The 24,609-nt window shown below is 41.7% G+C and overlaps 2 protein-coding genes across 4 annotated transcripts in view; both read left to right on the top strand.

Annotated features, from left to right (window-relative positions):
- Positions 1-24,609, top strand: part of tnfaip2a (tumor necrosis factor, alpha-induced protein 2a) — a 389,724-nt gene that overhangs the window by 321,497 nt on the left and 43,618 nt on the right. The window lies entirely within an intron of this gene.
- nudt17 (nudix (nucleoside diphosphate linked moiety X)-type motif 17) lies at positions 1,286-22,806 on the top strand. Of its 3 annotated transcripts, none has more exons than XM_080453707.1 (8): positions 1,286-1,372; positions 11,679-11,798; positions 17,069-17,252; positions 17,959-17,984; positions 20,288-20,380; positions 20,540-20,638; positions 21,295-21,422; positions 22,600-22,806. In XM_080453707.1, the coding sequence occupies exons 1-8, from the start codon at positions 1,292-1,294 to the stop codon at positions 22,748-22,750; spliced, it is 882 nt and encodes a 293-aa protein (XP_080309833.1). In that variant the 5' UTR covers positions 1,286-1,291; the 3' UTR covers positions 22,751-22,806. The 3 variants fall into 3 exon arrangements, with proteins under 3 accessions (XP_080309833.1, XP_080309832.1, XP_080309834.1); XM_080453706.1 differs by having other exon boundaries at positions 21,289-21,422; XM_080453708.1 differs by lacking the exon at positions 20,540-20,638 and having other exon boundaries at positions 21,289-21,422.

The following is a 24,609-nucleotide window of genomic DNA, read 5'->3' as shown; positions in this document are numbered from 1 at the left end:
TTTAAATGCTTAATTTATAGTTTTAATGTGCAAATGAACCGTTTTTCAATGGTTTTCAATGGTTTCTTTTTACTCTAGAGGGTACTCTTATTCTGAAGAGATCGTCAACCGGAAGTCTTATTTCTGCTCCGTTATTTCTGCTCACGGAACACAGATGAAGTCGTCTATGCCAGCCAGCTGGACCAGCTTGTGAACAAACACTATTTTTGAACGATTGTGTCCTTTGTCAGATAATCGGTTCAGGAATATAAAAGAAGACATATCACAGGTTTTTATCCAATCAATTCGGATTTTTTTAGCACACTGTATGATTTTATTGAGGCGTCTAAACAGCGGCATGTATCGTCCATAGACTGTATAAAAATCGTCTCTGGCAGTGTTGCCAGATTGTGTGAGAGAAATAAGCAACCAGGTCTAGGAAAACAAGCCCAAAAGAAGCACCGGGGGCCAGGGGTCTTCAACGTTTTCTTTTTTGGGGAGATGGAGCAGGGACCCCCTGGGGGGGGGGGGGCAACATATATTGTATAATTATGTATACAGTTGTGTTTCATAATCATACATGTTGTGCATCAATACTAAGCTATTAAAAATAATAGACAGGTTAATATATTCATGCTTTTATTTTAAACATACATGTACAGGGTACAGTGAGTAGGGTGGCCGCACTGCCATATATTTTTTGAAACACTACACCACAAATCTGGTACGGGGCTCCCTGGCACAAAACATTTTCAGATGGGGGTTAGGGATAAATACATTGTTTGTTAATTTGAGGGTCCATGACATAAACATAATTGAGAACCACTGGTAATAATCAACTACACTTTAGAAAAAAGCCCCAAAAACCGCAACCACCAATTTACATGCAACTTCACAGAAAAATAAGCCCAAACTCGCTTATAATAAGTGGACATGGCAACACTGGTTTCTGGCTCGGCAGTATCGCGTACTTTGTGCTCTTTAGATACAGTAGCTCAATAAACTTATACAGTGGACACATCGAAAAGCAACACAGCAGAAAACAATGTGTGATATGTCTTCTTTTATTTTCCAGAAGCAATTACTTTACAAAGGTACCAGTCATTCAGAAATATATTTTGTTCATGAGCTGATCCACCGGGCTCTCATTAACTCCAATGCATTCCACTGAACTCACGGCTGCAGTCTGGCTCCCATGGTGCGACGAATCTGCCGGCTGGAATTGCATGATAGCGAAAATGACGTAGACGACCCTACCTTCTTTAAATCTATCTTGAGCAGAACCCGGAAGTTGGAACAATAACAAACAAACATGGACGCGGTGAGGAAGGTGCTCGTGCACGTCCTCTCCAAGGAGCCCCGCGCGGCCCCGCGGCGCGCGCACTTCCTGCAGGTCAGTTTAAACTTTAAACGACTCATCTCTCTCACTCATGACAAAACCAGCACTGCAGTGTTGCCATGTCTGCTTATTATTATAAGTGACTTTGGGCTTGTTTCTAGCCATGGGTTACATCATACGCTCGTCTGTCACAAGCGTCATGGCGCTACTCAGAGCTGCCAACTCTCACTCTTTGAGAGTGAGAGTCACGCAATGTAACCAGAGCTGCCAACTCTCACTCTTTGAGAGTGAGAGTCACGCAATGTAACCTCTTCTCACGCCTCACGCCACACTTTCCATTTCTCACGCTTTTTACCCCCTCTCACAGCAAAAAAAAAAAAAAAGAGCATTCGGGTGGAAAACGGAAGCCTCGTCCTAAAACACACTGCCACCCTTTTTTCGCGGACCGTGGCCGCCGCATTAGACCGGGGGCGAGGGTGTTTTAGGACGACTTTTCCAGATTTGTGGTTGGTGCGCTGCGCGATGGACTGCAGCCACGGTTCACATGACGCTCGTCTGTCACTAATACAAACCAATCAGAGGCAGCTTAAGGCGGGTCATTGCGTCTCTCTAGCCAAGGAGAAGGATTTAAGGAAGCACAATACTTTGGTGGAGAAATTAAAAAAGTATACAACGTGAAACGCCGACCGACGAGTCTGTCAGCGCCTCAATATGCCGTGACTGATTCTGAAGCGGGTCAAACGGTAGATAACTTAACCACCTCCTTTTTACAAACACATTATCTTTACAAATCATTTTATTTTGATGAAATGGTGGGTCTGACTACATGAGACTTAAACGTTACACAGGCTGCTGGTGAGCAGCATACATGTTGCTGGTGGTTTTAACAACAAACTGTGACTAGCAGTGTTAGTCAAATCACTGGTTCTCAACCTGTGTGTCGGGACCAGGGACCCACAAGGCCCAGGGGGGTCCCCACGTAATTTTTTTGTTTGGGGGGGGTCCCCAGATGACAGTAAAGTGACCATTTTTTTAAAGACCTTTTTAATAAAAAAAAAGAAGGAAGAAATGAAATATAAAATAGCATTACTGCATGAAAAGTAATCAACAAACAATATAGGAAATTGTAATTTGTGAAAATAGCTGATCTACAAGCTCACAACACATCATATCTCGGCATGTTGGTAGTTTGTAGATCGGCTATTTTTACTCTTATAGTGTGACACTCTTGTATGATGAAGTAGGGCAGTGGTTCTCATACTTTTTAATTTCATGGACCCCCAGTTTAATAAGCATTAGGCCACGGACCCCCATTTGATACCTCTTTGCTATCTCTGGGACCCCAATCTATACTAAGAAATCCTAACTCTGAGAGTGTACAAATGGAACACTCTCATAGTTAAAGTCATGTAACTCCTCAAGGACCCCTGGGGGTCCCCGGACCCCAGTTTGAGAACCGCTGAAGTAAGGCATTCATTTATGAAAAAACATAAAGTTGAAATATGGAAATACAAGGTTTCGGCCTGACAGCGAAGATATATATATGATTTAATCATTTGCATTTATCCATCAAAACATTATGTTTATTTGTATTTATTCATTTCCTTCACTTGCTGACGTGCTGCTGCGCAACAGGGAAGATATCCGCCAGGCCAGGTGGCCCTACCCAGGCCCATGAAATTGATAGGCAGTCTACAGTAGCCAATTAGAATGAAATCTGCTAAAACTGACTCATACACTAATACAGAACCATATATAGGCAAAATATTGTCTCTGACTCTCTGTCGGTTGGGAAAACTGTTGACCTTTTATTTTAAAACAATTTCAAATGGTGAAAAAAGCCAATCTACGAGCTATAATTATTAAAGATTAAGAAATACTATATTTTAAATAGTGAAAAATACAGAAAATAGGGGAAAATACATAAAATCTCTAATCTGTGATTCTAATGTGATTAATGTGACCCCTACAGTCAGTGAAGTCCAGGGCTGAATGTGACAAATATTGAGACAAATAGGCTATAACCCAATACATAATTTTATGAAATAAATGGGTTATATTTTACAGATACAGTAGTTACACTATTCTTGTACTATATTAAAATTAAATCATCCTTAACCTTCAAGTTAAATTCATTATTTCCGTGGACTTAAAAATCATCGTTTTATTTGATGGCCTTCTTTTTGATTGGCCTTTATTACAGGCCCTACCAGCCTGTAGGGGGAGGTAGAGAATCACATTATAATACCAGCCTGTAGGGGGAGGTAGAGAGTAACATATTATAATACCAGCCTGTAAGGGGAGGTAGAGAGTAAAATTATAATACCAGCCTGTAGGGGGAGGTAGAGAGTAACATTATAATACCAGCCTGTAGGGGGAGGTAGAGAGTAACATATTATAATACCAGCCTGTAGGGGGAGGTAGAGAGTAACATATTATAATACCAGCCTGTAGGGGGAGGTAGAGAGTAACATAGTATAATACCAGCCTGTAGGGGGAGGTAGAGAGTAACATATTATAATACCAGCTTGTAAGGGGAGGTAGAGAGTAAAATTATAATACCAGCCTGTAGGGGGAGGTAGAGAGTAACATTATAATACCAGCCTGTAGGGGGAGGTAGAGAGTAACATATTATAATACCAGCCTGTAGGGGAGGTAGAGAGTAACATAGTATAATACCAGCCTGTAGGGGGAGGTAGAGAGTAACATAGTATAATACCAGCCTGTAGGGGGAGGTAGAGAGTAACATATTATAATACCAGCCTGTAGGGGGAGGTAGAGAGTAACATATTATAATACCAGCCTGTAGGGGGAGGTAGAGAGTCACATATTATAATACCAGCCTGTAGGGGGAGGTAGAGAGTAACATATTATAATACCAGCCTGTAGGGGAGGTAGAGAGTAACATATTATTATACCAGCCTGTAGGGGGAGGTAGAGAGTAACATATTATAATACCAGCCTGTAGGGGGAGGTAGAGAGTAACATATTATAATACCAGCCTGTAGGGGGAGGTAGAGAGTAACATAGTATAATACCAGCCTGTAGGGGGAGGTAGAGAGTAACATATTATAATACCAGCCTGTAGGGGGAGGTAGAGAGTAACATATTATAATACCAGCCTGTAGGGGGAGGTAGAGAGTCACATATTATAATACCAGCCTGTAGGGGGAGGTAGAGAGTAACATATTATAATACCAGCCTGTAGGGGGAGGTAGAGAGTACCATATTATAATACCAGCCTGTAGGGGAGGTAGAGAGTAACATAGTATAATACCAGCCTGTAGGGGGAGGTAGAGAGTAACATATTATAATACCAGCCTGTAGGGGGAGGTAGAGAGTAACATATTATAATACCAGCCTGTAGGGGGAGGTAGAGAGTCACATATTATAATACCAGCCTGTAGGGGGAGGTAGAGAGTAACATATTATAATACCTTTGCTCTAAGTGAAACCTGTGTCCAAACCCAATGTTGAATAAATGTGACTGGCATAATGTAGTCGTGTTTTTCATCAGAATTAATTAATAAATGCAATTATTAACACTATATAAGCATGAGGGGGCCGACAGGGAGAGCAGGTGGCATGGGGGTGAAGACATCAGTCTTAATGTTAAATTCCTTTAAATCAGCGTTAAAAAGGGCCCTTTTAAAATTTTGGGCCCCCAAAAATTTTTTCGCCACCGGCCTTCGGCCGGCGGCCGAACGCATTATGACAGTTAAAGTCTCACTCTTACAAATTTCTGAAAGTTGGCAGCCCTGCTACTTGTTCCTGGTGTTTGAAAATGTTACATTTACAACCAGTACATCTGCATAAACGTTCACATTTCAAATACAAAGTGCTGACCCCACGGCCATGGATGTTACAAGTTAAAAATCCTGGGTCTAAGTACCCGTATCTTCCGTATTGTTCAATAAAAAGCGTTTTAATCCGATTGGTGGCCATTTTCTCATAGAGTTATAATGTATCAGAGTGCAGTACACACCTCCCAACCGATAGGGGCGCGTAGTTGAAAGCATATGGAAAAAATCGGAGAAAATGTCTGGCGATCGGATTAAAATGCTTTTTATTGAACAATACGGAAGATGCGGGTATTTTAAACCAGGCGCTTTAACTTGTTACATCCATGGCTGTAGAGTCAGCACTTTATATTTGAAATCTGAACGTTTATGTAGATGTACTGGTTGTAAATGATTATTTGTCAAAAAACAAGAACAGATAGTGCCAAGACTGTCATGATATGACAGTCAGTAATGATATGACAGTCATGTTTCGCGGCTAGGCTGGTTTCTAAAGTGTAGTTGCTAAAAGTTCCTAATATTGTTTAAACCATTTCAATGTCAAGGACCCCCAAATTAATGTGTATTTGTCCAGGCTAGCCCCCATCTGAAAATATTTTTTTGTTCCAGGGGTTTTAAGCAGGGACCCCCACATATTGTATAGATGAGAGAGAGATGAAGCAGGGACCCCCACTACATATTGGGGTACACCCCCGCATTCCTAAACCCCCCCACTTATACACACCCCCATTCCGAAAACCCCCCCCCCCCCACTCCTACACCCCCCCACTCCGAATTTTTTTTTCGGAATGGGGGGGTGTAGGAGTGGGGGGGTTTTGAAAATTTGAAATAAACCCTGCCATTCCGAAAAATAGATATAAAAAAAATATATATATATAATTTTTTTTTTTTTTTTTTTTTTTTTGTGGGGCTCCCCCAAGTTTGGGAGCCCGGCAAAAAATAAAGTTTTTTTTTTTTTTTTTTTCAATAGAAAAAAAAAACGAGGAGGGAGTATTAATATATTAAAGTATTCTGGCGCAGCTGTTCACCTCCCCCCACCTGCGTGCCCCCCCCCCCCCCACCGGGACCCCCCCAGGACCCCCCCCCCAGGCCCAAGGTGTCACTCATAATAATTTTATATTTTGCGCTTTGACACAGAGCGGTTGAGATTTCATTAAGCCAGATCTTTGTCAATTTTACTTGAATTCTTATCATTTTAATGTTTATATGATCTGTAAAATGTAGATTTTCATTTGGTAGCAGTCATGCATTTATTGTAATTTATTATAATTTATTTCTTATTTTCTGTCATTTATTTCCACGCACGTAACATTATCTATCTGTCTGTCTGTCTGTCTGTCTGTCTGTCTGTCTGTCTGTCTGTCTGTCTAGTCTGTCTAGTCTGTCTGTCTGTCTGTCTGTCTGTCTGTCTGTCTGTCTGTCTGTCTATCTATCTATCGCGCTACAGAGCTCGTAGATTGGCTATTTTTTGGTGTCTGTCTGTCTGTCTGTCTGTCTGTCTGTCTGTCTGTCTGTCTGTCTGTCTGTCTGTCTGTCTGTGTGTGTGCGTGTCTGTCTGTGTGTGTGTGTGCGTGTGCGCACAGACAGACAGACACACATCTTTCCTCTACAAATGAGACTAACAAGTAAGTCGAATCCCATGCTATGAGCTTGTAGATCTGCTGTTTTTGAAAGCATCAGAATCACGTGCGCGAGGAGGGAGCGCGCACGCGCGCAATATTAAAGTCTTCTGACGCAGCTGTTCATCAGACCAAGACCACAACGTCATTTGTTATTACCATTCAGGTTCAGTCCATTAATATTGTATTCAGAATAATAAAAAAAATATTATTATCATGCTATTATCATTATTAATGCGCGCACGTTGATTGACGGGTCAGTAATCACGTAGGCCTACTCTCAGAGACGCTCACATGCTCAGGTTCCTCAGATGTTTTCTCGTTAATTAACCCACATCTCGTCACATCTCACATGAAGTAATATACGCATCAGTGGTGGAAAAAGTACTCAAATGTTTTACTTAAGTAAAACCTTTGAGTACTTTCTCCACCACTGTCCACTTCAGCCAGTTATGAAAGTAACTAACTACACTTTAGTCCTAGTAGTTAGGCTACTTTGCAGTTGCAGATGTCAACTATTAGCCATATTAACCACTCCAGACATATTTTATAGGCTTGAAAATAGCCGATCTACAAGCTCACAACTTGACAGACAGACAGACGTCTACCACCGATCTACCACAGCCTGGGTGTCTGTCTGTCTGTCTGTCTCAAAAGTCAGCGGCCATAATGCACAAACAAACACACGCAGTTAACCCTGACGTTACTTAAAACCGTCACTTTTGCCCATATATCTATCTATATATCTATCTATCTCTATCTATCGAGTTCATCTCGGAATTAAATGATTATATTATTATCTATAATATTATAATTATTATTAATCAGTACTGATAAATGTGCCACGTTTCTCTGAACCAACTAAGATCTAAATATCAATCTAGCAGCTAGGGGATACATTAATTCACGTTAATTTAGTCACTCTACCCAAATACGCTCTCTCTCTCTCTCTCTCTTTCTCTCTCTCTCTGTACAGACACATGCTCGCTCTACCCCAGTGCGCTCTCTCTCTCTGTAGAGACACACGCTCGCTCTACCCCAGTGCGCTCTCTCTCTCTGTAGAGACACACGCTCGCTCTACCCCAGTGCGCTCTCTCTCTCTGTAGAGACACATGCTCGCTCTACCCCAGTGCGCTCTCTCTCTCTGTAGAGACACATGCTCGCTCTACCCCAGTGCGCTCTCTCTCTCTGTAGAGACACATGCTCGCTCTACCCCAGTGCGCTCTCTCTCTCTGTAGAGACACATGCTCTCTCTCTCTCTCTCTCTCTCTCTCTCTCTCTCTCTCTCTCTCTCTCTCTCTCTCTCTCTCTCTCTCTCTCTCTCTCTCTCTCTCTCTCTACTGGCCTTTTTTACTGACACACACAAACACACTGACAAATATAATAATAATAATAATAACAGTAATAATAGCATAATAGTAGTAGTAATAATAATAACTTAATACTACTACTACTACTACTACTACTACTAATAATAATAATAATAACAGTAATAATAGCATAATAGTAGTAGTAATAATAACTTAATACTACTACTACTAATAATAATAATAATAATAATAATAATAATAATGACACTATGTTTTTTATTATTCTGAACACAACATTTATGGACTGAACAGAATGAGCTGAAAATATACTTTTATTCAAATAATTATTAACCCACCTCATACATGCATGCAAGTGTAGCAGGGCGGTATGAATAATTATATAATATAGCCAACACCTGGGGAGTAGCACCCCAGGAAATATTTATAATGTAAACCAACCACCTGAACATATATTACTCCTCACACAAGTTCGTTGTACAATTATAAAAAGGCAGAAAAGTAAAAAGTACAAAAAGCTTTATTGTAATAATGGTAACAGGGTAATCTCATCAATAATAAAAGTAACAAAACATTTAATAAGAAAAAAACAATCGGGCAATGCACTTAATAAAATCTATTTGCCTATAGGGCCAGTGCTGCAAGTTATAATAGAATGCCGTCTGTAGGCCTACAATCTCATGAAAATAAACCAAACCAAAGAAACAACACTAAATAAACAATAACAAAATAAGCAATAACACTAAAACTAAATAAACAGGGAGGCTGGCTGTGAGCCTGAGAGTGTGGACCAATGCGTCAGAAAAGAATACGTTCACCCATATAAGGGCATAAGCTCAGCTGGAGGGGAACCTCAGAATGGATTATCAGTGTGAGAGGGTTCTTAATGCGTGGGTTATTGGAAACCCGCAAAGCAGCAGTGGAGTATCACGGTGCCCGAAAGGACAAACGGCCGTGTCATTCTACCATTTACAGTATAATACTAATATTCATTAAGACGGGTGACAGGAGCAGAGAGAGACAGTCACGTACCGCGGTGCAGCAAAGGCGTAAGCCACAATGGACTGCCTGCAGCGGCGAACACCGGTAGGAGACAAACTGTAATAATAAAGGGCCATGGTTATTATAGTGCCTGAAATTAACTTGCTATACTGCGGAGAAGGAGGACCACCAACGTACCCGTTGTGCAGCATGAAGCACTGCACGCCCGGCGCAAAACGCCAACAAGATGGGTTGACACACCAGGGCTACAAAGGACACAAACGCTCATGGTCAAGTTCAAGACCATGCACTACGCAGCATAAGACAATTGCATAAACAGCAAGATGGAGAGACATACCTGCGCTAATGCGCGATGAGAACACAGGCGGGCCCAACAGGCCAGCCTGGACTGATAATAGACCAGTGTGGAGAGACAGACAGCTAACTGTGTTTGGAGGTGCGTTGCTTTAATACTGTGCCAATCAGCCCACTGATGAGTGGACGGCAGCTAGGGGGTCCTTGGGCTGAAAAGCCTTGTGACAGATGAATGATAGATAGATAGATGGATAGATGGATAGATAGATAGATGGATATATAGATAGATAGATAGGTCCCGGTGGGGGGGGGGGGGGGGGTGAACAGCTGCGCCAGAAGACTTTAATATTGCGCGCGTGTGCGCTCCCTCCACGCGCACGTGATTCTGATGCTTTCAAAAACAGCAGATCTACAAGCTTATAGCATGGGATTCGACTGACTTGTTAGTCTCATTTGTAGAGGAAAGATGTCTGTCTGTCTGTCTGTGCGCACACGCACGCACACACACACACAGACAGACAGACAGACAGACAGACAGACAGATAATGTTACGTGCGTGGAAATAAATGACAGAAAATAAGAAATACATTATAATAAATTACAATAAATGCATGACTGCTACCAAATGAAAATCTACATTTTACAGATCATATAAACATTAAAATGATAAGAATTCAAGTAAAATTGACAAAGATCTGGCTTAATGAAATCTCAACCGCTCTGTGTCAAAGCGCAAAATATAAAATTATTATGAGTGACACCTTGGGCCTGGGGGGGGGGTCCGGGGGGGGGTCCCGGTGGGGGGGGGGGGGGTCACGCAGGTGGGGGGGGTGAACAGCTGCGCCAGAATACTTTAATATATTAATACTCCCTCCTCGGTTTTTTTTTTTCTATTGAAAAAAAAAAAAAAAAAAAAAACATTTTTTTTGCCGGGCTCCCAAACTTGGGGGAGCCCCGCAAAAAAAAAAAAAAAAAAAAAAAATTATATATATTTTTTTTTTATATATATTTTTCGGAATGGCAGGGTTTATTTCAAAATTTCAAAACCCCCCCACTCCTACACCCCCCCATTCCGAAAAAAAAATTCGGAGTGGGGGGGTGTAGGAGTGGGGGGGGGGGGTTTTCGGAATGGGGGGGTGTATAAGTGGGGGGGTTTAGGAATGCGGGGGTGTACCCACATATTGTATAGATGAGAGAGAGATGAAGCAGGGACCCCCACTACATATTGTATAGATGAGAGAGAGATGAAGCAGGGACCCCCACTACATATTGTATAGATGAGAGCGAGATGAAGCAGGGACCCCCACTATTGTATAGAATTGTGTTGCAGATTAAACTTTTTCATCGACAGCTTCATAGACTTGATTGACAACAACTAAACTATCATCAGTGTTTGTTTGTTTACACATTGTATCCACATGCTAAAGGGATAATTCACTTTCAAATAAAATAAACATTACAAAATATATAAAACATTCATCAAATCACGGCCCCCTCACGCATTAGGAGGACATTCTAAGTGAGGGGGCCGTGATTACACTTTTTTTTTAAATGATTATTTTACTTCACCTTTGTACTTTGTCTGCTCTTTTCCCCTCTACATCCAACTATTTACAAACAGGGAGGAAGTTGAAGTGGTTGATGTAAAGTGTTTTATTAAAGCTAATAAAAAGCTCCTATCACACAAAGATTTTGTGGCCCCCCCTGCAGTAACCCTGAGGACCCCCTAGGGGTCTCGGACCCCCGGTTGAAGACCCCTGCTGTAAACCAGTGATTCTCAAACGTTTTCATGTTAAAGGGATAGTTCACCCCCAAAAAGACTTTTTTTAACTCCCCATGGAGACTTGAATTCTTATTTTTTGTCGCATTCCTAAGCCAATAATTTTATGACCGGCAGTGGTTCCGGTAGGAGACACAAAGGAGACTCTTTGTGTCTCCTACCAGAACCACTGCCTACCGGTCTGCTGGTCATCAAATTATTGGCTTACGAATGCGACAAAAAATATCTATGAATTCAAGTCTCCATGGGGAGACTATTCGATAGGAAAAAAAGCTATTATTTGGGTGAACTATCCCTTTAAGGACCCCCAATACAGGACCCCCATAATCCCCCCCCCCCCCCATACAAGAATTGTTTTTAGCTTTAGTGTGTTTAGTTTAGACCCCACCCCACTTTGAGAACCACTGACCTGTGTGAATGTATGTTTTTGTAATAATAATCCTTCTAGCATTATTGCATGACTGCATCTCTGTCCTTTTTTGCAAACTGTTAATGAAAGTATTCAATCAATCAATGGTGAATGTGTTCTGGTTTCAGAGCATCACAGGGTACTTCAGTAACAATGCAGAGGACCAGGCGATGGTCACATGTTCCCTGGAGGACAATCGCTTCATCCTTTCTGCGGCCGGACAGACAGACGGACACATCCCCCTGAAGGTGACGGTCTTATCTCTGTCCTTCTGCTGCATGTTAACTACGGGTGTGTGCCGATACACTAATTTCACGATACGATATTTTGACACAAATCATGTTCAAAATATCAAAACATCGTGAAACACACTCCAACATGTTTATTATTTCCTTAATTGCATTCAATTAGGATTTGGGTGCAAAATCGGCAAAGTTACCGATTTAACGGTCCCGTTACTTAACAGTACCTTTAAAATCGACCAAATTGTTGTCTCCGCCAGGCCGAAAGGCATGGCGAGAGAGTATGTTTTACCCTCCGTCCGTCCGTCCGTCCGTCCGTGTGTGTGTCCTGTCTGTGTGTTAGCAGCTAATCTCCGGCACCGTTGGCCCGGTCGCTGCGAAACTGTGCACACACACTCCCTCAATGCCAATTCAGAACCTCTGCCTCAAATGTTTCACATGGGCCTGTTATAGCGCCACCTGGAGGCCGATTTGTGCAAAACCCATTTTTTTACATTTTATCCAAACGTCATGCAAATCGGTAAACAGTATCTCTACAGTCATGTGATCAACACGGATCTGTCCGATTTCCCATATTCCATCCTCATTGGCTAAGGTTCGCTTCCAAAATTTGCAGGATTGGTCTGTTTTGAACAAAATGCCTCAAATCATGAACACAGCTTGCGATTTCCGTGAAATTTCACAAACATATTCCCACTAGGCCGAGGAAGAAATGCCACCCTTTTTCACATTGGCCTGTTATAGCGCCACCAGCAGGTCTAATTTAGCAAAACACATTTTTGGAACAAAATGCCTCAAATCATGAATGCAGTGTCCGATTGCCGTGAACGAGCTAAGACTAAATGGCACCCTTTTCACATTGGCCTATTATAGCGCCACCAGGAGGCCACAATAACGTACCTGACCTGGCGGAGACCTGTGTTCCGAGGAGCACTTTTTCTAGTTTAAATGTGTTTTGATCAACACAAATGCAATTATACATACAGTATTGCATATTGTATTGGTTCTCAAAGTTAGGTCCAGGGACTGTAAGGATTTAAAGTTCAAACTGGAGCCACAAACCACCAGGAAACAACCAGTTTATTTTGGCGGATTATGAGGAATAGTGATGACATTGGTTTTCATGATGATTGCCATGGTTCTAAACAAAGACAAATAAACTAGTTATAATATCTTGCCATAACATAAATATGGCCTTTAAATCATATCATACATTCAAGTATTGCATATCATTCAAATAATAATTAGCCAAGTATTTAGTAACTGCATACTATTAAAAATCAAAATATACATTCAAATCAAATTCATTTCATTTCAAATCATATTTGTTCTTAAACACAATCCACATAACTGGAAGTAAAACACTGGAACTTACATTAAACCAAGTTCAACAGACGCATGGCAGACATCAGCAACACACAGCAAACACACAGGCCGGCTGTGCATGTGTTTGGAGACAAAGGGAGAATCATAGACATACTAGAAAAAGTGCTCCTCGGAGCACAGGTCTCTGCCAGGTCAGGTAAGTTATTGTGGCCTCCTGGTGGCGCTATAATAGGCCAATGTGAAAAGGGTGGCATTTCTTCCTCAGCCTAGTGGGAATGTGCGTGCAAATTTTCACGGAAATCGCACGCCGCGTTCATGATTTCAGACATTTTGTTGAAAACGGACCAATCCTGCAAACTTTGGAAGTCAACCTTAGTCAATCAGGATGGAATATGAAATATCGGACAGATGCGTCTTGATCACATGACTATAGAGATACTGTGTACCGATTTGTGTGATGTTTGGATAAAATCTGAAGGATTAATATCCAAAAATGTATTTGACATAAGTCGGCCTCCTGGTGGCGCTGTAAAAAGCAGATGTGAAAAATGCAGTGCAGATGTTTTTCCTTGGCCTCTAGGGAGTAGGCGTGCAAAGTTTCACGCAGATCGGTGCAGTTATAGTTAAAAATGCAAATCGGCCTGTTATAGCGCCACCATGAGGCTGATGTGAAAAGTTTTAAGTGCCATTTCTTCCTCGGCCTAGTGGGAATGTGCGTGTGCAATTTTATGCAAATGGCAAGCTGCGTTCATGATTTGAGGCAGTTTGTTCAAAACGGACCAATCCTGCAAACTTTGGATGGTAACCTTAGCCAATGAGGATGGAATATGGGAAATCGGACAGATCAGGGTTGATCACATGACTATAGAGATACTGTGTACCGATTTGCATGAGGTTTGGTTAAAAACTGTAGGAGTAATGGGAAAAAATGGCTTTTGCACAAATCGGCCTCCTGGTGGCGCTATAACAGGCCCATGTGAAAAATTTGAGGCAGAGGTTCTGAATTGGCATCCAGGGAATGTGTGTGCACAGTTTCGCAGCGACCGGGCCAACGGTGCCGGAGATTTGGTGCTAACACACAGACAGGACACACGGACGGACGGACACACGGACGGACACACGGATGGACGGACGGACAGGGGCGAAAACATACTCTCTCGCCATGCCTTTCGGCCTGGCGGAGACAATAAAGGTAGACGCCTCCTCCGGCTCTGAGGCGTCTGTATCTTGGGCGCCATTTTGGAGAAGGCAAGCTCCCTGACTACTGGCCAATCACAGCGCGTCTTTTCCGGGACTTGGCAGAATCTAGTTGTATACAAATACAACGGGATATTTTTATACAACTAGATTTGAACAAGTCCCAGAAAAGACACGCTGTGATTGGCCAGTAGTCAGGAAGCTTGCCTTCTCCAAAATGGCGGCCGCGATACAGGTCGCTCCAATGAACTGCAGAGGCCAATGAGATATCTAGGTTTCTATAGCCAAATTCCATTCCCCAAAGTTCGGTCACTCGCTCAATCTCCTCGCTTCCTCCACTCGCGCCTAAGCCCCGCCCCTGCGAGGAGCCGAGGATTATTTGCGAGGACGGAGTGGTCGAGCGGTTGCCGTCAAAGGATCGGACTGCACTTAGCGTCATTTCAAAGCGACGGCAAATTCCGCGATCACTTATGACGTCTCAAACAGCTGGACCAGAGCCGTGGATGAAAATATACATGCATAGAATAATATGCAGGTATAGAATAATACAGAATATAAGAATAGACAATTCATCAATGTGGAGGGCCACATTGTTATCTTTATAGTTAACATTTTGTGCAAAGCCATTTATTCCTGAAATAGTGAACGAAGCGCCAGGATGAGCAAACTTACATTTATGAATTAAATCCTGACCCGTCCCTCTTTTTGCTCGTACAGTTCCCAGACCCCCCACCCCCCGCAGCAGTCCCGCACGGCACTGCTGCTTATAACAGCCACCGTATATTACAGAGTATGTCTGACTCTGAATTACATCATTCATGCAGGGTGGCCATACGTCCTCTTTTACCCGGACATATCCTCTTTTGGGGGGCTGTCTGGGGGGGTTTTATAAAATCCTTCAAATGTCCGGGGTTTTGAGAGTTTGGGTGATATCCCCCCCACTTCTGGGACGAAGAAAAAATAAAAAAAGAGAACAAATTGTGATTTTGCTTGATATTGTTTGATAGCGAAATAAATCATGACTGATAGACATGAAAGAAGACCCTTCACAGCTAATAGAGAATTTTACATTTTAAAAATCGGTTCAGAATTGAATGAGTACGGCTATAGTTAAAGCGTAAAGTGTCCTCTCCTATATTCAGTCTATATGTAACCAGGTAGACCTGTTACTATGGCAGCATCAGCCAGGTGCTCCTTGTTTCAAATTAAGGGTGGGGTTTATTGTCACAGGAGATAAATGGGCTGGGCTGCTTTCATTCAAGAGATCCCCTAGCTTGCTGTAAGGTTGGTGTACCTGAGGAGGACAAGAGCTGGAAGGCATGGCTTTTCTAAATGTATCGGCATATAGGCCGAATTAGTAAGTATGGTACTGTACAAAGTATGCCCTTATTCCATGCTGTGCTCCTTCTCCTCCTCTGTTATGCCAGCCCAATATATGGTATTGTATGTGTTGGTTATTTATATGATTGTGGTGTTTTAGTCTAGTGTGTATTTTAAAAGCTTGAATACTTTATGTACATGAAGGAATGTTGGATATTCATGAAGGATGTTTATGAAGGAAAATAATAAACAGCCTTTTTTTATAAAGTCACTTTATGTCTTATTTCCATGCTCATCCTTGGTTACACGAACCTGTGCATTGCATTGTTAAAGAGGACCTTCCCTCTAGAAAAAGGTGGCGTAGTCTAGTAGGCATTGTATATTTTATTATTATTCCCTTTAAAAAGCCCCCCCTGCTACATATATATATAAATACAATACATTATTTTAAACATAATCTTTGTCACAGTAATTTATAGTAGTCCATGCACTGCATTGAGGCATGATGCAAGGAGAGAAATGAACTATCAGCTTTAGACAGAATAAGTGTGCACAATATATTACAATGTATATAATTGTATTATGCTTTATATCATACAACGCAATAAAGCCAGTGGCTTGTTGCGTCTTTTCTGTTAATTTACTGTGTGTGTGTGTGTGTGTGTGTGTGTGTGTGTGTGTGTGTGTGTGTGTGTGTGTGTGCGTGTGAGATGCGCAACGAGTGATCGGCGGGGGCGAAGGGGGGGGGGGGGGCAGCCGGTGTTTTCGGCATGGTTTCGGGTTTCAAGCATTGTTTGTGTGGCCACATGTGGAGGAGGACCATGTATACGTCACGGGAGAAGGGAAAAAACTAAAAAAAACGTGTACACGTGATGCGGAAGTCTGCCGCGGAGGAGCTGTGGAGAGTGGTCGAGCCTACACTTGATGTACACTCCTTAAATGCGGAAGTGGAGAGCCTCCTCGGCTCCTCCACTCGACTCCACTCGCCTCCTCCAAGAAGTAACTGAATAATTGGACCCTGACTACTTCCGGTTTGGAGTCGGAGTGACCGAGTGGGAGTGAGCGAGTGGCCGAGATTTTCGGGTTTGGAATTTGGCTTAAATCTATGGGGAGAATGGGAATCCAGTCCTGTTTGTAGTGGGGGGAAGTGAGAGGGAGGTACCACAGGTACCACTGAACCATTGTGGTGTCTCCTTGTGGAGCGGAGGGGAAATGAACTTTGTACTTTCTAACAAGGATTGATCCTCTGGGTTACTTGAGGGGGTTCCAAATGAACCCTTACAGGGTCTGTAACTCTGAGAGTGTACAAATGCAACCAAATAGACCCTACAGGTCTGTAACTGTGAGAAAATGGGTGAGGTGCTTCTTTAACAAATAGATTAAATGAGTTTTCTGGAGTTTTGATTGGCCGGCTGGCTCTTTGTCCCGCCCAGAGGGCCTCCTTCTGTCCCTTCAAGCACCTGTCAGTCACCGAGGCAGCCGGCATCCCATTGGACGTGCAGGAGCGGGGCGTGGACGTGGGCGTGGCCGTCCTCCTCCAGTCAGCCAATCAGAGAGTGTTGTTGACGAGGAGGTCGGCTGGACTCCGAATCTTCCCCAATGTCTGGGTTCCACCAGGTCAGTTCTTATTATTATTAGTATTATTAGTATTATTAGTATTATTAGTATTATTAGTATTATTATTTAAGTCAGTACTCCTGTTATCTGATGTAGTCATTGTACATGTTGTCAGCTCCATCCGCATCAGTATTTTTAAAAGCAAATCCAGTTTTCCTTTTAGATATTTTTTGGCTGTGAGCTTGTAGATCTGCTATTTTCAAACATTTTAGTACTTTTACTTTTGGTACTCTAAGTACATTTTGATACCAATTATTTTGGACTTTTACTCAAGTAAATTTTTAATTCCGGACTTGTACTTGTAACAGAGTAATTCTACATTGCAGTATTGATACTTTTACTTAAGTAGAACTTTTGTGTACTCTTTCCACCACTGCTTAGCTGTGTGCAAAATCTTCAGAGCGTGACACCCACACGCAGCCAAGCATAACATGGCTTGTCTTACTTCTACTGGATTTCTTCTCCGCTAGTCCCTCCATAACATTTTAGTCTAGTTTTTATTTGTTGATGACATTTTCAATTTATTTAGTCACAGTTTTAGTCATCATAGCTTAGTTTTTATCAGTGAAAAAAGATAGTCAACGAACATCATAGTTTTAGTTACGTAAAAAAAATTACACTGTTTCACACTGTGTGTGTGTGTGTGTGTGTGTGTGTGTGTGTGTGTGTGTGTGTGTGTGTGTGTGTGTGTGTGTGTTCTCTTCAGGTGGACATATTGAACTGGATGAGCAGGTATAGTGTGTGTAAACATCAGTGTAACTTCAGTGTAACAGTGTCATTTTAATTAAATTAACTTAATGAAGATCATGACTTAAACTCATTAATGTATTGTTAAACATTAGTGTAACAGTGTCATATTTGTAGGACAGATGGTTTTAGGACAAAAGTTCTCTTTATTTTTCTGTGATCACAAACGGTGTCATTTTCGATTTGAGCTCTAACCATTATTATGTACTTGGCTATTCAAAAATAGCAGATCTACAAGCTCGTAGCGCTACGAGCTTGTAGATCTGCTATTTTTGAAAAATATTGAAGATGTGTGCAAATCTTTGAATACATATATTTTTTGAAACAACATTTTAAACTCTGGGGGTCCCTGGAACAACATATTTTGATGGGGGCCGGACATTTGTAGAATGGAAATATTTTGTTCCAGGGACCCCTCCAGAAGCAAAGATTATTTGAGTTAAAGATGTTCGCTCTGTGTGGAGTTTGCATGTTCTCCCTGTGTCTCCTAGGGTAGTTAATACCCTCACAAAAACATGTACTGTAGTAATCCTGGTCACTATACTGCCTCCCCCTGGTCAGCCGGGGCGCCTGATGGAAGGGAAGGGAACTGGTTTGAATAACGTGTTCCTTCCACACGCTACGTCCAACCGGGGAAACTCCCCCCTGTCAGGTGACAAGAAGGTCAGTTGGCTCTCATGCATTGAAGGAGGCATGAGCTCGGCCCTGGCCTCCCTAGGCTGGTGGGGGGAGTGTAGTGCCCAGGATCACTTATCAAATTGGCACCGGGTGAAAAAATTGTTACAAAATCTAGGGATAAAAAAATATTTTAAAAAATAGATGTTCGCTTGAAAAAAAAAGAAAATTGCACAAATGTTCACGTTAAAAATAAATAAAAGCAAGCTCGAGTGCCGCGCTATGAGCTCGGGTTAAAGGACGACTTCACCCATGTTCAACATTATCTTCATATAATTGGTCCTCACTAATGCTCATGATAAAATGGTACATTGTCTTGCTACTCGGTCTGTGTCTCATAGGAGGGCTGTGGACACTTCTGAAACCCGCCTACCAGTGACATCATCGTTGGGGAGTTTTTTTTGTTTTGTTTTGTTTTTCCATTATAGCTAGAGTAAGTGATTTTCTATTGTTACATAGCTCTATATTCTGATAGTACTCATTGCTATAGAGTGTTTGTTCTGTAACAGGAGTCTCCATGTCTCTCCAGCTCTTTATTAAGCAGAAAATGCATTTTCAGGTCAGGATACCAATTTTGATCAGGATATAGATTAAACAAGTGAAATTGGAAGTGATGACACTAAGAAATGATCAGACAAAATGGAACTGGAACACTATAAAAATGAAGCTGATAAATGGGTACTCTCTCCTCATTGGCTGAGATTTCGTCACCTACCTGAAAATGAATTTTCTGTTTATTAAAGAGCTGGAGAGACAGGGAGACCCCTGTTACTGAAAACAAACACTCTATAGCAATGATTACTATCACAATATAGTGCTTTAACCTTTTAACAAAAAACGTTTTGTTTTAACCCAAAAATATCACTTACCCTACCTTTAATGCCAGAACAATAGCTTCCATTATAGCATACTAACTTTCCAGGAATAGAAAGTCTGCGCTTTCTATTAGCTTGGATTACCCCATCGATGATGTCACTGGTAGGCGGGTTTTTGAACTGCTTACGGCAGTGGTTCTCAAAGTGGGGTCCGGAGACCCCCAGGGGTCCTTGAGGGGGTTCCCATCAAAATGTGTCAATATGGCATCAAAGTCAGTTAACCACGTTAACCCTATAGACCCGATCTACAAGCTCACGGCGCGCTGTGAGCTTGTAGATCGGTAATTAAAAGAAATGGCCAAATGCATATGAAAGGAGCATTTCCCCCCTCGTTATTCTTACCTTTATCATGACGTTATGATATCCTAGGATGAGTGGTACAGTACAGAAATTCCATAACTCCGTAACGGATCCGCCAGTTAAAAAGCCTATGGTTCTTGCTTTAAATTGCGTATTTTAATAGCTTTTATTTTTTTCTCTGGAGAGATCTGATGTTTACAGTGAGAGAACACTATGCACCTGTTGTTCTTAAATGCGCTCGACCGTAAGCCGCGCTTTCACGACACTTCCGGCGCCCGACCGGAAGTGTCGTGGCGGATCCGTTATGGAGTTATGGAATTTCTGTACTGTACCACTCGTCCTAGGATATCACAACGTCATTAAAAAGGTAAGAATTACGTGGGGGGAAATTCTCCTTTAATGCGGGGTCCTTGACATGAACATGGTTGTGATTGACAGCTGCTGGAGACGGGGCTTAGGGAGCTGAGGGAGGAGACTGGAGTCAAACTGGAACCTGAGGATGTTTCAGCGGAAATATTGGGACTGTGGGAGGTACACGCACGCACACACACACACACACACACACACACACACACACACACACACACACACACGCACACGCACACGCACACACACACAGGTTGTGACATGATGTTTATATGTATATTTATTACGATATCATAATAATGATGTGTTTTGTCTCCCCGACAGTCTGCCTATCCTCCCATGTTGTCCAGAGGCAAGCCACATAGACACCACATAGTAACATACATGTTACTACACACAAACTACACACACATGCAACTACAGGTGTGTGTGTGTGTGTGTGTGTGTGTGTGTGTGTGTGTGTGTGTGTGTGTGTGTGTGTGTGTGTGTGTGTGTGTGTGTGTGTGTGTGTGTGTGTGTGTGTGTGTGTGTGTGTGTGTGTGTGTGTGTGTGTGCGCGCGTGTGTGGTGTAGATTCACTTTATTTAACGTATCTTAATTCATACCATATTGTATTGGTGGCTCACTAACAACACACACACTCTGTGTGTGTGTGTGTGTGTGTGTGTGTGTGTGTGTGTGTGTGTGTGTGTGTGTGTGTGTGTGTGTGTGTGTGTGTGTGTGTGTGTGTGTGTGTGTGTGTGTGTGTGTGTGTGTGCACACGCATACACACAGCTATAGTAATACATGAGATCAACCAGTAATAGACCAAGTATATAGTTTAGGGTTATGGCAAATGTCTGCTTTAAAAATATATATTCAAAGACTTGCGCAAACTTTCACGATGTTTAAAAAATAGCAGATCTACAAGCTATGAGCTTGTATCTGCTGTTTTTGAAAGAAAGAATAAAGACAAAATTGACCTGATTCTTTCCCAGTCTAAATGGGTTAAACAGGGGGTTTTGGTTGGAGGAGTAACATTAAAGTTTACTCACTTGTCTGTCTGTCTGTCTGCCTGTCTGTCTGTCTGTCTAGGAACAGTTCTCTCCGTGTCCAGCAGAGGTCAGTGGATGTTTGTGGGCGGAGCCTCCTCTGGTCAGAGCGATGGTGTCGGCTGTAGACGGTGAAGAATCTGACGTCTTATTGGCTGATCTACCTCCCTCTGTCAGGTAAAGACGTCCTATTGGTTGGTTTGACCTCCCTCTGTCAGGAGCAGGGGTTAGATGAGTTGTAGGTTTAAGGCCAAGAAGTAGCCTTACCAGTTTGTTTTGGGATGTCTGGAGCCTTGTTTTTAAGGCCTTAGTGCTGTTGTGGCACCATGAGGAGCATGCATAGTCAAAGTGACCTTGGATGAGGGCCCCTGTAAGAATCCTCAAAGTATTCTTACTGACTAGAGAGGAGATCCTATACCAAAAAAAGAGTGTACATCTGTAACCAAATGGACCCGTAACGTTCCAATGACAAATAAATCAAGATTCAGAATGTGTCATTATTTGTCATTTGTTTTCCAACTGCAAGCAGCTTTAGAAAAAAATGTTTCTCCTAGTTAAAGACAGCAGAAATTCATGAATGAAAAACAATTATATTGCAGGAAAATACTCTATCGATCTGAATCAATAAATCCTAAAAAACTAGAGGAATTCATGAAAGAAAAATAAGCATAACATGATAAAAACAGTGAGCACCTCTGTGTTAAATTGGCTATGTTTTTCCAAAATGTTAAAACATTTAATATTTGGAAAATGTTTTTAAGTAAAGTAAAGTGTACATGATTAGAACATGCTTAAATATTCGACAATTAAGGTCTAATATTTATATAAATAAACACCTGTATATATTTTTGGACATAAACAAGAAGTTGAATAGTGATAGTTGAAGTTTTAATAATGATAATGATGTACCGTTCATGTTCACATCATGTATAATTTACATTACTTAAGACCATTTTTCTATAATTTTTTTTTTTTTTTACATTTTGGACAAAATAGCCAATTTTACATCAAGGTGCCCAGATGTAGTGCCCACCTATCCTGTATCCTCTGTACACGGCAGGTAGGCTGGGCTCACAGATCAACAAATTGTCAACAGACAACACTATAAATCTACTGTCATCAGTATGGCAAATACAGTGCAAATACATCACCCTATATTATGAACACTGAATAAAAACGGTACTCCATCTGCAAAGTAGCCTACTTAAGCCACGTGTGTGTGTGTGTGTGTGTGTGTGTGTGTGTGTGTGTGTGTGTGTGTGTGTGTGTGTGTGTGTGTGTGTGTGTGTGTGTGTGTGTGTGTGTGTGTGTGTGTGTGTGTGTGTGTGTGTGTGTGTGTGTGCGCTCTGTGCAGTGTGTGTGAGTTCTCTCCAGGCGGGTCTCTCACCCTCTCAGAGGTTCCGGTATCAGTGTTGTGTTCTCGGGCCCCCAGCAGTGGACCGGACGTAGAACGGGTCAGCACCGGAACCAAGTTCGCCCTGGAACTGTGGCTGAAAACCCTGTAGAACCACCACGTCACCTTGGGGACGGGTACCATCTTGGATTTGGCAATAAATACATAAATACATAATTTCACTGATTCAGTCGCATTCCTTGAGCCCTAAAACCTAGAGTTAGACGTCAAAACCACCTTTCCGGGTCATTGAGATGAGCTGGGATTAGCCAGTAGTCGCTGTGATTGACAGTTCTTCCTTCCTAGCCTTTTTCAACTACTGGTATTACGCCTAAACCTAACCATAACCCTATCTTCAGTAAAACTATGCCTAAACCTAACCTTAACCTCAGTAAAACTATGCCTAAACCTAACCTTAACCTCAGTAAAACTATGCCTAAACCTAACCTTCTTAACCTTAGTAAAACTATGCCTAAACCTAACCTTAACCCTATCTTCAGTAAAACTATGCGTAAACCTAACCTCAACCTCAGTAAAACTATGCCTAAACCTAACCTTAACCTCAGTAAAACTATGCCTAAACCTAACTTTAACCTCAGTAAAACTATGCCTAAACCTAACCTTAACCTCAGTAAAACTATGCCTAAACCTAACTTTAACCTCAGTAAAACTATGCCTAAACCTAACCTTCACCTCAGTAAAACTATGCCTAAACCTAACCTTAACCTCAGTAAAACTATGCCTAAACCTAACCTTAACCTCAGTAAAACTATGCCTAAACCTAACCTTAACCCTAACCTCAGTAAAACTATGCCTAAACCTAACCTTAACCTCAGTAAAACTATGCCTAAACCTAACCTTAACCCTAACCTCAGTAAAATATGCCTGCCAGGAAGCCAATCAGGTAAGGCGGGTCTATCCTATAACGCCATTGTAAGCTCCTGGCAGCCATCTTGGACGCCATCTTGAAAATGACGCCTTTCCACTAGTTAGATAGAGTTTTTAGTATGTTCTTAAGCATGCCTAGAGGTACCAGAATCAAATGGAAACCCTTTTGTATCAATTTCTTTGGGATTAAGTGTTATTTATTTCATATATTGACCGGTCTCATTTGCATATGGGGTTCTAGTAAGTGTTGCCCACATCTTTGCGAGGGCATGGGGCCTCAATTTGTTATTTAACCTTCATAGATAACAAATCCACTGAGAAACGGACCTCCGCTCTCTCCACGGTCACAGAAGTTTTGGAAATGACCCGACAAGAACTCTCTCCGTACCAACACCAACACATCTGTTTAGTTCACTTCATCATGAAATTAATCACATTTTAATATACTTCATTATGAAGAAACATCTGCTTTGATGTCGACCCGCTCCAAACTCACTAGATCAATACACTTTTTAGCTTGAGACCCATGAGAAATTGTATATCTCCCTGGGACCCAAACTAGTGAAAATAGCCGATCTACAGGCTCACAACTGTTGTGAGCTTGTAGATCGGCTTTTTTCCCTACTTCTTAAAATTATTTTTCCCCTCTTATCAATAGACATGTCATGCAAATGAGAAAAAAAACAAAAACAAAACAAAAATATGGACAATATAACAAAGAAAATAAACAACAAAGCATATCGCAATAATAAAAGTCATAGGCACAAAAAGTAACCTCTGGTGAAAATATTTAATGGACCCAGGTTAATTTGGCAGACCATATGGAAAGTATTTGGTGATTAAGAGAAGTGATTTCAGAACTTTCTTGAATTGGTGGGAAGACAACTCCCATAGATGTAATGGTAGAAAAATCCATATTTTAGACCCTCTGTAGCCTGTATTAAACTGAGTTTGAAACGTATATTATTATAAGCGACTTTGGGCTTGTATTCCTGTAAAGTCGCTTGTAAATATTCATAGTTGCTGGTTGCTTTTGTTTGGGCTTGTTCCTGAAGTGTAGTTGCTTATTTGGGCTTGCTTTCA

The sequence above is a fragment of the Gymnoscopelus braueri genome (assembly GCF_963280865.1).
Source record: "Gymnoscopelus braueri genome assembly, chromosome: 16".
Lineage (NCBI taxonomy): Eukaryota > Metazoa > Chordata > Actinopteri > Myctophiformes > Myctophidae > Gymnoscopelus > Gymnoscopelus braueri.
This window is presented reverse-complemented; position numbering and strand designations above follow the sequence as displayed.

Excerpts from the sequence above, each read along its gene's own strand:
- nudt17 (XM_080453706.1), top strand. The coding sequence starts at position 1,292 with ATGGACGCGGTGAGGAAGGTGCTCGTGCACGTCCTCTCCAAGGAGCCC. Across the intron at positions 17,253-17,958 it reads CAATGTCTGGGTTCCACCAG|GTGGACATATTGAACTGGAT; the intron begins GTCAGTTCTTAT and ends TGTTCTCTTCAG. Across the intron at positions 17,985-20,287 it reads ATATTGAACTGGATGAGCAG|CTGCTGGAGACGGGGCTTAG; the intron begins GTATAGTGTGTG and ends TGTGATTGACAG.